The 11,747-nt window shown below is 44.2% G+C and overlaps 1 protein-coding gene across 1 annotated transcript in view; it reads left to right on the forward strand.

Moving 5' to 3' along the window:
• Positions 1-783: 783 nt before the first annotated feature.
• The window catches only part of cep170bb (centrosomal protein 170Bb), a 24,472-nt gene continuing 13,508 nt past the window's right edge, over positions 784-11,747 (forward strand). The window contains exons 1-3 of the mRNA XM_076272779.1: positions 784-908; positions 5,370-5,507; positions 10,173-10,262. Of these exons, the coding sequence (XP_076128894.1) occupies positions 5,403-5,507; positions 10,173-10,262 (195 nt within the window). The 5' untranslated portion in view covers positions 784-908; positions 5,370-5,402. The remainder of the gene's footprint in view (positions 909-5,369; positions 5,508-10,172; positions 10,263-11,747) is intronic.

Raw genomic sequence — 11,747 nt, forward strand, 5'->3', positions numbered from 1 at the left:
TCACAACCATCTGATAAGTCATAATGTAAAATGTAATGTCTGAATACTATTTTTAAAAAAAAAAAAAAACAATACACCTACAGTACATTTCAGGTAAAAATCGAAATAGTGGCCTAATGAATTTCCAAGAGTAATGATTGTCCCTCTTACGTAATCAAAGGCACGGAAAGAAGGAGGGCTATCATAGGCTATAGAAAAATTACACCTGCGCATGACAGCCTATAACAAATCAAACCAGCCCAATTTTTCCCAACATTTCAGCATAACTATTTAATAATACGTGTAAAGTTATTCTTCATGATAGACACATATTAATTTTCTTTCATATAGCCTAGGGTAGGCTACTGTATGGGTATTGATTTTTAATTAAAAGAAACAAAGGAAGGTGACGTCAGAGTCAATACTTCCTTCCATAACCCACGTGAGCCCAAATGTATTTATTGATAGGCTTACGTATATTTAGCCAAGTGGAATATGTCATTTACCTTTTAGACAGTTAACAAGACTCAGTCTTGCCGTAAAATCGTCTGGACTTTTGACTGTTTTCCCTAGGTTGTGTAGGTGGTGACGGTCGTTGCTGTGGAAGCAGGGCTGGGCGATTGTATGAGCTTTGCTGAGGTTGCGCCAACCAGCCTTCAGCGGCGCTGCTCTCGGGCTGGTCCAGAGCTGGTGGTGACAGTCTCATCTCTCCCATCTCACCGGAGATACCACAGCAGCCGAGTCCCATGGATGGACATGGGAGGATTCGTCTAGAAAAGAGACAGTGAATACCCGGAGTGATCTCGACAGCAAGACGTGGATGTTTTAAGAGATTCGTTTGACACGTGTGGCAAAGCATTTGTGTCAAATTCATGGTGACATCATTTGTTGCTTTTGTGGGAGAAGCGGCGGCATCTGGAATGTTGTAGGTAGGTCGCGGAATCGGGAGTCATGATGCTCCTCTGGAGTCAGTAGGGATACTAAGACAAGGAGGATCTGTTGTTGTAGGGACCAATAGCCTAAATGTTCCAAATATTCAAACGTTATTGTGTGAGTGGTGCTACGGTCTCTTCTGTCAGTTCATTGAGGCTGTGAAAGGAATTAAACGCGCAAAGCGGTGCCGTAGACTTTCACAATAGCCTATAGCCCATACAATTTAGCCTAGCCGAAAGATTACACATAAAACCAGCGTGTAAACTAAAAATACTCTGTTTTATGCAAACATTACGAAATGAGGCGTAATAGTTGCATCCGAGGCATGCCGACGGCAAACGGGGATGGGCAGACAGACTGTCGATAGGCAGCATCCTGCCAGCCACCATGCAACACCAGTCGCACAACCTGGTCAAATATTTCCACTATCTCCAACCTATTTGCATCGGTCAATCGGTCCGTTTGCTCTCGGCCATGTTTCATACACATAGTTTAAAAAAGGCAAATTCGATTTCGATCGTTTTAACACATTTAATCACCCGGCTATGATAGTGACGCCACGGCGCCTACCGAATTTGGATGCTGAATCACGGGGTCCAGCGAGAGTAGCCTATCTGCGGCCTGTTGTGACATGTGCCCTTGCAATTACGCTCAAACGATTATCGCGTTGAAAGGTTTAATCTCGGAATTTTGCTGATTTGGAACTATCATTAAATGGTTGCTAAATGATAGTTTCAGTCATGTAGACTAATGGCATTCCTTTGCCCACTTAATAGCATTCGATGTGAATTGTTGGGCCCAATATGAAAGGCTACAATATGAAGTCCTCCGTTTATTTGGTAAGACGCCCTGTTGCACACATTGGCCAAAACTACCTAAAAGAAATAAACTATATGCAGTTAATTTCAGTAAATGGAATGGCCGTTCTGTAAACAGACCGTTTTATAGCCTAAATGCTGTATGGGAGGTTTTAAGCATTGAAAAAAACGTTTGTTTTTATACTACCCGTGGGACTACACCAGAGCTACCATTTGTAAATGAAAGAGATGGTTTATATGTATATATAGTAGATTATATACTCTAGATGTTAACTGTAAATTCTTATAGCCTATAGTTCTGTATCAGAAATGCAAAAATCATCCATCCATCATTCATTCATTCATTCCCATCAACCTTTACTGACAATGGATCCATGCTCTCCAAGAATTCAAAAGGACTTTGGCGTGTCTCCCTCTTAAAAGATGACTGGATGACCTGCTTTAGAGAACCACAGCATCTCTCAGCAACAGCATCATAGCCTGCGATGAGAATGCTCTAGTGTCTTGGCCTCATGCAACATAACACCCCCGGACCACACACAGCCAGCCCGCAGCTGACGATGTGGATTTCTCTGGGACCGTTAATTAGAGAGACCTGGGGAGGCAGGCATGCACACAGGCAGGCAGGGATCCAAGAGCAGCTGGTTCTCTGCTGGGGTGTAGGTGGATGGTGTGGCGAGGCACACACATTGGACAGCACTGTGCCCACTGGCCTATGGCACACAGACGCCTGTGATGAGGAGGGGAGTGGGGGTGGGGGGAGGGGGGGAGGGCAGCAATCTGTCACAGTCTGGTTGTGTATGACCTTTGGCCATTCTGTGTTGCACACAATGTTGTCTCACGTAATGGGCTTGTACAGTGTATCTTAGCAGTCTTCGCAGTAACTCGACATCAACATTTGAGGGACTGATAATCTACCATAGAGTTCAGGGAGCCTTGCCCTCCCCATCCAAGGTCTTCCTCCAGTCCCCCTCATCAGCCCTGAGGGACCATCATGGTGCCTACTACTGTAGGTCACCCAAACAGGGAGTCTTATAAGAGGTAGTGGTGCTTGTCACTAAGGGCAAGGTATGGAATAAAAGGTTTAAGCAGAATTCAGTTGTGTGTGTGTGTGTGTCTATGCAATGTGTCTGTCAATTTGCTTTCCATTGCTTTAACCAGAACTACGCTCCTCAGTTTACACCTTTTTCCTCATTCAAAATGTGTGTCAGCATTCATTCATGTAGATGTGATGAATTGAAATAATGCTTTCCACGGAACAGATCATTCCATAGTAGTGACCATAATCCTGGCCTCCATGAGTAGTGCATTCAGCACAGCACATATCATAAGACCTTCCCTCTACAGTATGTTTATCACTGCTACTACAGTGTGTGTGTGTGTCCACATGTCCATTCTGCCTTCATGAATCAGGCTTTAGCAAGCCAAAGCCAAAGCCTTAGTATGGAGATATTACAGATTAAAGATAAAATATTGAGATTAAAGTTGGAGAATTTTTGTAGCCCTCTGATACTATGGCCAGGCTGCCAAGCGTCAATTTCCCCTCATGTAGCATCTTTCAGATCACCCACCCTCCATCGACCTCCCCACCCCGCCCTGCGTCTGGAACGCTACCACCTAGTGACACTGCTGCCACGTTGAGTCTGTGTGGTGCCCCTGAAATAAGAGATCTTCACAAGGGTAGACATGAGATAGTAAGGGTAGGCGACAGGCAGGCGGATGCTGACGCATTTAGACAGGCGTTTAGGGAGTTCGTGCAGAGAAGCATGATTTCACAACGGTTACTTGACTTTTAAAATGAGATCAACACTTGTCCTAAATGTGTCAAGTTAGAGAATCAGGAGCGTTGGAAACAAACCAACTAAACACAGCATTCTGCACTGACTTTGCAGCACAAATGTATAGGAAATATTTAAGGGTCATTACTCGCATGAATAAATAGTGGCATGCAAATATACCATGTAATATATTCACTCCTCAAAAATCTAATTGATGAAATTTAACACTTAACCTTTAGTACGAGTGTTGGTAAAAGAGACCCTGTGTGATGTGATTTGTTGAGAATGTTTTCATAGACGCATGTTGCCATGGAACACAACCTAGGCTCTGGTTGCCACTGGTTGCCATGCCATAGCTGTAAAGCCATTTTTCCCTCCCCTCTCCTAAAGCATGTGTTTGTCTCGTGGTCAGGGTTGTAGTGGAGGCTAAATGCAAGTAAACACAGTTTATCCACCTGTGAAATAGTTTATCCACCTCTTATTAGAGTTTATCCACCTCAAAAGAGTTTATTCACCAAATGCAACTTTTAACATTCAGAAAGCACACTGTATTATCCACATTCACCATATGTGCACTCATCAGCACACTAGGAACCATTTAATACCACTGGTATTGTTATAAACATTGGACAATAACTTCCACCATCATCAAACATGTTGATGATGAAGCTGAATGCTTCAATGCTTCAAAAAGCTGAATGGCTTCCGATACCGGAAAAATCCGATACTGCCTGGCGCAGTCCACCTTTCTGTGATCATAGAATTCATAGTTTACCCACCTCTTATTTTACCACTACACCCTGCTCATGGTGGCAAAGCAAGCACTGTTTGTCCTTCAGAGACCTCTCTGTTCCTCTTCCCTCCTGATTTTCTCCAAACCGCAAACACTCCGCTGACACTCGGGTCAGTCAGAGCGCTTGAGAGTGTTTGAGGTGGGGTAATTTGAGAGGCCTCGTTGTCCGATGCTGGACACGGCCCTCCCGCAGGCCTGCTGTGTCCGTTTCCTCTAAAGCGCTGCGGCGCATTAATGCTAATACGACTCTGCCTGATGGAACACCAGCAGTGCCCGATCACATCTATTCATTTTAATCCATGTGTTTCCTGAGCAGACTGAAAAGATGGAGCTGCGTCCAGAGCTCAAAGAGCTTAAACCTGACCTTGTGACAACCTTCAGGAAATTCCTGTTCATTCTATTCACTGTAGAATAGGGAAAGTAAGCCTTATGAAACTCATTATTTATGTCTTTTGTACAAAGTCTTGTACAAGATGGTGTAGGCCTACTGAATTAGGGACGTTGGATGTGCTGCAGAGTCATCAGCAGTTCTGTACATCCAGGGCTAATCTTTCCTCCCACGTGAGAAGACATTGATTAGCCTTAAAATGAAGTTGCCTGTAGCAGCCATATTGGTATTGATCCTCTTTTAGATATCGGTGACTGAAATGGATCCGGTCATTTGAAAGCAGTTAGAACAGGGACACCAATTACAGCTTGCAGACACCGTGGAAAACAAGCGATTACGTCTGCGTTCTAGTCGTGGTACCAGAAATGACAAAAATAAATTGCATTTGCTTTTACATTTTTACTTAGAGGTATTGACTTGATTTGTTGTTATGTGTGTAGTATGCAATTTGTTTCTCCTGGTCCCTCGTCAGTCCATGAATGCAGCAGTTTTTGCTGAGTAAGAGAAAAGACACAATAGCTGGAAAGAAACACTGATCCCTTTTCATGAAGACAATGGAGGGGGTCACTGATCTCCCCAGATTGCAGATGCACGCTATCTTAATGAAAGTGGTGAAGCAGGCCCTGTGGAATGAAAATCAAGTCTCTGTGCTTAGTTATCTTTTTTGGTCTTTTACCCAGGATGCAAAGCGTGTTCTGGGCGGAGCAGTGAAGATGAGTGTGACATCATGGTTCCTGGTGAGCAGCTCGGGCATGCGGCACCGGTTGCCGCGGGAGATGATCTTTGTGGGCCGCGAGGACTGCGAGCTGATGTTGCAGGTGAGCCGGCCCCCTCCAGGGTACCCCACACTCCACGTGTCTGAGGCTGGTCTGTGGCATAGTGTGCCCCATAGAAGATCAGCTGACTGTAACAGGTCTGTGGGGGGGGGGGGGGTGTATGTCAAGTTATTGTCACGTACAAAGTTACATGTGTTCTTATGTTCTTATTCTTTACACACCGAGGATGAAATTTTTCACCGCAACGAATTTCATCCTAGACTAATTTGTTTTTTTAGAAGGATGCCATAGGGCTCTGCTATTAGGAGTTATCAGACTACACACAACATTGATGTATATAATCTTTAAAAGCTACTGGGTTTGAGTAACCCACTCATTCAGCCAGCCTTCCCTCTCGTCTAAGTCAGGCTCCACCCTGACATGAGTCTGATTGTCATTCAGACTCCACCTTACAGAGCCATCCCTGTGCCAAACACCACCTTCTCTCTGACAAATATACCAGGTGCTAGTGTTAATACCAATGGTTGTCATCACTTTTATACACGGCAGTATGGATGCAGGGAGGGGGGGGTTGGGTGCTGATGTGCTACTTCTGAAAGCTGATTACTGTGTATGCCTCAGGAGGGGGAAGGGAAGTGTGTGTGTGTGTGTGTGTGTGTGTGTGTGTGTGTGTGTGTGTGTCGTTTTGAGTAACGTCAGACAGACATGTCTGCATGAAAAGGGTGGCTTTGGAGGAGAAACCAAGCTCACAGGGTTGGTCTCATCTGCATGTCCATGAGCATGTGCTCAGAGCATCTCTGCGGTTCTGTTCTCATGCAGGGGGTTGCATTGCAGGTGTGGAGATGCTGTTTCAAAGTCAGATGTGTGTGTTGGTTTTACGACACCCACCACATTTAATGTTCAGAGAAATGCATGTTTTAAGCTTTTGTTAAGGCACAATTGTGATATGTCTCTGTGGACACTTCACTATGATGGAAAACCGGGGGAGGGGATTGTTCAAACGTGTGGGATATAGCTGGTCTGGGAGCAGGAGAAATCAGTGGCTTGATTGGACGGGGCGTGTGATTCTGAAGGACACAATGTCATTCTCAGTGTGTTGAAGCTCTCTTTGATAATGCCATGGTGTTTTTAGCTGTTTACCCCAGTTAAATGTACTAGGTCCTTAACCTTGAGACATTGTGGGGGGTGGGGGGGGGGGGGGTTTGTTGCCTGATATTAGAACACCACAAAGAGAGCAAAGCCTTTCCTTTGGTTTTCCCCCAACCACTGTCTCGGACATTGCTATTCAGAATCATGGGTGGTCTGTCGGTGTTATTGATAGTTCTGTTGAACTGCTCGGTGGTTGCCACTAGCAACCAGGGTGGCCATTTTGCTGTGTGGCTTGACGTCATTCAGACAGAACTTCCACTCACTGACAGCTGACAGTAGAGGAGCATTTTCAGAATATATTTTAACATAGATTATGTCAGATTATTGACTGAGTTGTGTCATTTCTGCAAATGAGACGTGTCTGAATCCTTCATGGAGGATTTCACATAGTGATTTAAAAGGTGTAAAGTTCAGTCTCTCTACAGAGACCTGTGTGATCTGTGCATCTCCTAGGAATCAACTGCGTAGGTTGTTGCCTAGCAACCAGAATGCTTTTTGGTTTGTCAACACTATCAAGTCAGAACAGCTGGCTGAAGGGGGAAGCAGAAAACTCGATGATGCATATTGCATATCACACACACACACACACACAGACACACACACACACACACACAGACACACACACACACACACACAGACATACAGAGAGAGGTGGATGACAGAGGCAACGTGTTTGAAGTGGAGGTCCTGAGTGGATAATGAGCTGAGAGCCTGCTCAGCCAGCTCATTAAAGAGTCATGGCCCAGCCATTTCCTCAAAGGACGAGTGGGAGAGACCAACAAACAAACAAAGGCCACGTCTGCCCAGAGGACCGGTCATCTACAGCACTGTCCAACAGTCAACACACTGGACTCTGACGAGGTCACAGACGTGTTGAAACATTAGTCGGTTTTTGTTTGCACCACAGTAATTTCCTGTGTATTAGCTGCATTGTGTATAAACCGCAAGACAGTGTTTTAGCTAAAAAAAACAAAACCATATTTTACCATATTAACTGCCCCCATGTATTAACCTCATAGCTGAAGAAAATTTGCAAAATCAATGTATAAACCACGGTTAATAGTTGGGAAATTACGGCAAGTAAAGAAAGTTTAGAAAGTTTAAATCAGTGTGCTCCAGTCTGTTTTCTTTGTTTTAATAGTCTGCTGTCCTACAGCTATGAAGCACCTGATTTTGCAGTTTCAGCTTGAGGATGTGTGGAGAATCCTATTTCACATCACATCTTTTCCATTCCATATGCATACTTTGTAGCATATGCAGTGAATAGTCACATATGTTAATCTGTATGTTGAAAGGTACCATCTGTAGACAGATATCACTATTTGGCAGCCTGAGGATTGCCGGTTCGAACCCCGACCAGTAGGAACGGCTAAAGTGCCCTTGAGCAAGGCACCTAACCCCCCACTGCTCCCCGAGCGCCGCTGTAGCAGGCAGCTCACTGCGTCGGGATTAGTGTGTGTGCTTCACCTTACTGTGTGTTCACTGTGTGTTCACTGTGTGCTGAGTGTGTTTCACTAATTTACGGATTGGGATAAATGCAGAGATCAAATTTCCCTCACGGGATCAAAAGAGTATATATAATTATACTTTATACTTTTGTTTGGTTATGTTTCTGATCGCATCATAATATCCACAGCAACAAAGAGTATCGACTGATGAGTTTGTTGGTAGAGGAACCCATCATGAGTGTGGAGGGAGGTCTGGGATGACAGACACTACTGTTGAGCCTTCTGGAAGTGTCGTGGGCCTAATTCAATGAAACGCCAGTGAAGGAAGGTGCCTGCTTGATAACCCCAGTGAAATGCTCACGAAAGCTGCTCTGTTGACGATGCTGGGTTTTTTTTGCGCAGAAAGGTTGCTTTACTGGTGATTTTGCTTTGGTTGCATTTTTGTTTTTTTGGTTGGGGATTCAGGCCACAGGTGGTGCATATGGTACCGTGAAGGAGTGCCTTTATGGATCCTGGGTACAACATGCAGCGCTTTTGTGACTGCCGCCAGCCAACTGAGCATTGTCATTGTACCCTGCCTCATGTTGTGCTATGTTAAATGGGCTTGGTTATGGATTATTTCACTGTGGGCAACCCACTAGCACAAGGAATTTAACATTTATCCGGTGTATATCTGAAATTATTAACTGTAGTAACCAACTTGAACAGTTCTATAGTGCATAGATTTTGTGGGGGCAGCTGGGATGCCCTCATTGTGACTAAGGGTCTGCTTGGCTCCTATCAGGGGACATAGCATTCTCTGACTATTGAGCATTCACAGTTACGCTAACAAGGAGCTGGTTGTGCTCACTATCAGCTTTGTCAGTAGCGCAGATGCTGAGCAGCCACAGCAGTGCGATATGCCGTCCATGAATGACACAAGCCCTTACATTAGCTAATGCTTTGGAAGTACAAGAGGCCAAGCCAAAGAAGCAGCAGCTACAGTATATCCCAGCAGTGCTTTGACATGGTAAATAATTCACTGCGGAACAGCAGTGTTTTCATTTCACGTGATGTTACACAAGGAAAGCACACGTGGATGTTGACAGGATCGTGCTCAGTGGAGCATTCTCGTGTGCACAAGCAAAAAACACTGTATAGGGTATATCTCATTCTATCAATTCGAAGATGCATAAAGCGTACCATCTACTTAAAGGTTGTATCAGCGATAGCGGGGATACGTCACTTCTGTTGATGTTCAAACAAAACAGAGAGCTAGCTCGCTACTCCCTCCCCCTCCCTCCCGTGCAATTAAAACTCTCCTAAACGCGCATCTTGTCGGTTATTGGTTGAAACATTATTTATTTTGCCTTTGAGTAGTTGCCAACCCTTGTTGGTAGCAGTTGTTCTCGGAGCCTAGGCTGCCTACAGAGACGTGTTTTTTTGACGTCCTGCGTTTGGGCCTTTTTTGAGCCTGAAATTGCTGATAAAACCTTTAAGCACTCAGTCTCATACACACTTGTGAACTCCAATCAGAGATCCAAATAGTCCAATAAAAGTGCTGATGTTCCCACTGTGGTGTTCATTAAATAAATTAAGCAATTAAGTAAAGCAAGGTGACCTTAAAAGTGTTATCATTTTTTAGACAGTGTAGCTGTAGTAGAAACCTTCTTTCTCACAGAAATGTGCTGTGTACAGGCGAATAATTTGGCAGGCTGTCGTGTCGGTCTGTAAGACCACCCTATTGTCCCTGGACCATGCTCAACTTACTTGCAGATTGCGCTGTCAAGGAGAATTCCAGTGACTTTACTCTCAACAGGACATCTATTTTTGCAGTGGCTTGCAGAGTATAGCAGCAGTCCATCTAAAGTATTCCAAAAGTGTTCCACGTCCAAGTCACCATGTATTATCGAGCAATTATATCATCCACTTGAATCACTGCAACAAGGAATCGATGCATAGCCTCCTAAACGTTAGATGCATCCTGGACTATAAAGTAGATTCACTCTAGAAATGTAGGTTATCCTATATCTCTGCTTTATAGTTGCCAAACTTTCCGTATGACTGTGGAATAGGTTAGGTTATATATGTAGTGTCAGATTTTCTGACATCACCGTTGTCCTTTCCTCAGTCCCGCAGTGTAGACAAGCAGCATGCGGTCATCAACTACAACCCAGCCACAGACGAACATCTGGTCAAGGATCTGGGCAGTCTTAATGGGGTAAGTCTGATCAAGGTTGTTCACAAAATATGGAAATATGTTATTTAATGATTATATTGAAAGTTTTTAAAAAGGTCTAAAACATACAGATATAGTTTAGTAGGCCACACCACAGTACAGTGCAGTAGGAAATGGAAAACGTTTTTTGAGAATATATTGGCATCCTTTTAACAAATATCACTGACGATAAAATGAATGAATAAATGAATGAATGAATGAATGAATGAACACTGTTGTAAGAATTCTACATTGCATAGGAGACACAACAATATTCTACGAGTAAACATAACAGAAATGTCCAAATAGGCAGGGACAAGGACACAGGGCACAGGGACAATCACACACACACACACACACACACACACACACACACACACACACACACACACTAGCTATCCATAGGCAGCGGTTCCAAGGGAGCAGATCACCCCATGCTGTGAAAAGTGTGTCGTTTCAAAAAAGTGTGTCAAGCATCATCCTCATCGCCAGACTCTCTCTCTCTCTCTCTCTCTCTCTCTCTCTCTCCCTCCCTCTCTTTCTCTCTCTCTCTCTCTCTCTCTCTCTCTCTCTTCTGGTCTGTATTTCTGCTGAGGCAGTGGTGGGCTCTGGCCTCTCGCTCTGTCACCGTGACAACCTCTCAAATAGCTGAGGCTGCTTCTGTACATCTAGAATGGCAGTTTTTGGTAAAAAAAAAAAAAAAGCTAAACTAAATAAATAAATTAAAACAAAATGGCCTCACATACTGTTCTAATGACCATCCGGCTGTCAAAGTGATATGCGTAGCCCTCAGATATTTCTACACGGGGTCCTTTGTGTTATGCTGATGCAGGCTTCTCTGGGCACAACAGCGCTGGCAGTATGGAGGGAGTCCAACCCTTTGCTCTCTGTGCCCCGATGTGTCTCAGTCGATATGTCAATTAGCGCTGCGCTAGGCTAGCACTGGCTGCTGCTGCTGCTGCTGAAGCCTCGCGCTGTGGTGCCTGAAGGAAAGAAATGTAGCCATCTTCAAACGCTCGTTGAGTTCAGTTAAGATTCACGCCCTGGCAGCTACTGATACTGCCTAATGTTGTGGAGAGAGATGTAATCTCTTCTTTCCGAGAGGCTTGAAGTGAACGTGTAAAAAAACCTTTCCATTTGTCACAGGGGTTGAAATTTGATGTCTGAGGCTATGGAGGCTAGGGAGTTTTACTAGGGCACTGACTTGACTTTTATCATATTTCATCAGTTTTACTGAGCAAACAGTAGCTTTAGTTGCACTGATGTGCTTACAGCAGGAAATAAAATCATGGATTTATATTCCCCTGGTAATGCCCAGGTCAGCAGACTACAGAGGCCATTTCAATGTCAGAGCACAATGATAAACACTGTGATGACACACACTTCAACTGCATCAATAGATGATGTCAATAATGTCACCATCACAGACTGTCTGCGTAGTGACAACAGTATGTTCATCTATGCATGCATTTAGATTCTTATATACGG

The sequence above is a fragment of the Alosa pseudoharengus genome, unplaced genomic scaffold (assembly GCF_046254945.1).
Source record: "Alosa pseudoharengus isolate Yale_2024_CS ecotype anadromous, Long Island Sound unplaced genomic scaffold, YU_APseudo_1.1 YU_APseudo_1.1_scf_7, whole genome shotgun sequence".
Taxonomy (NCBI): domain Eukaryota; kingdom Metazoa; phylum Chordata; class Actinopteri; order Clupeiformes; family Clupeidae; genus Alosa; species Alosa pseudoharengus.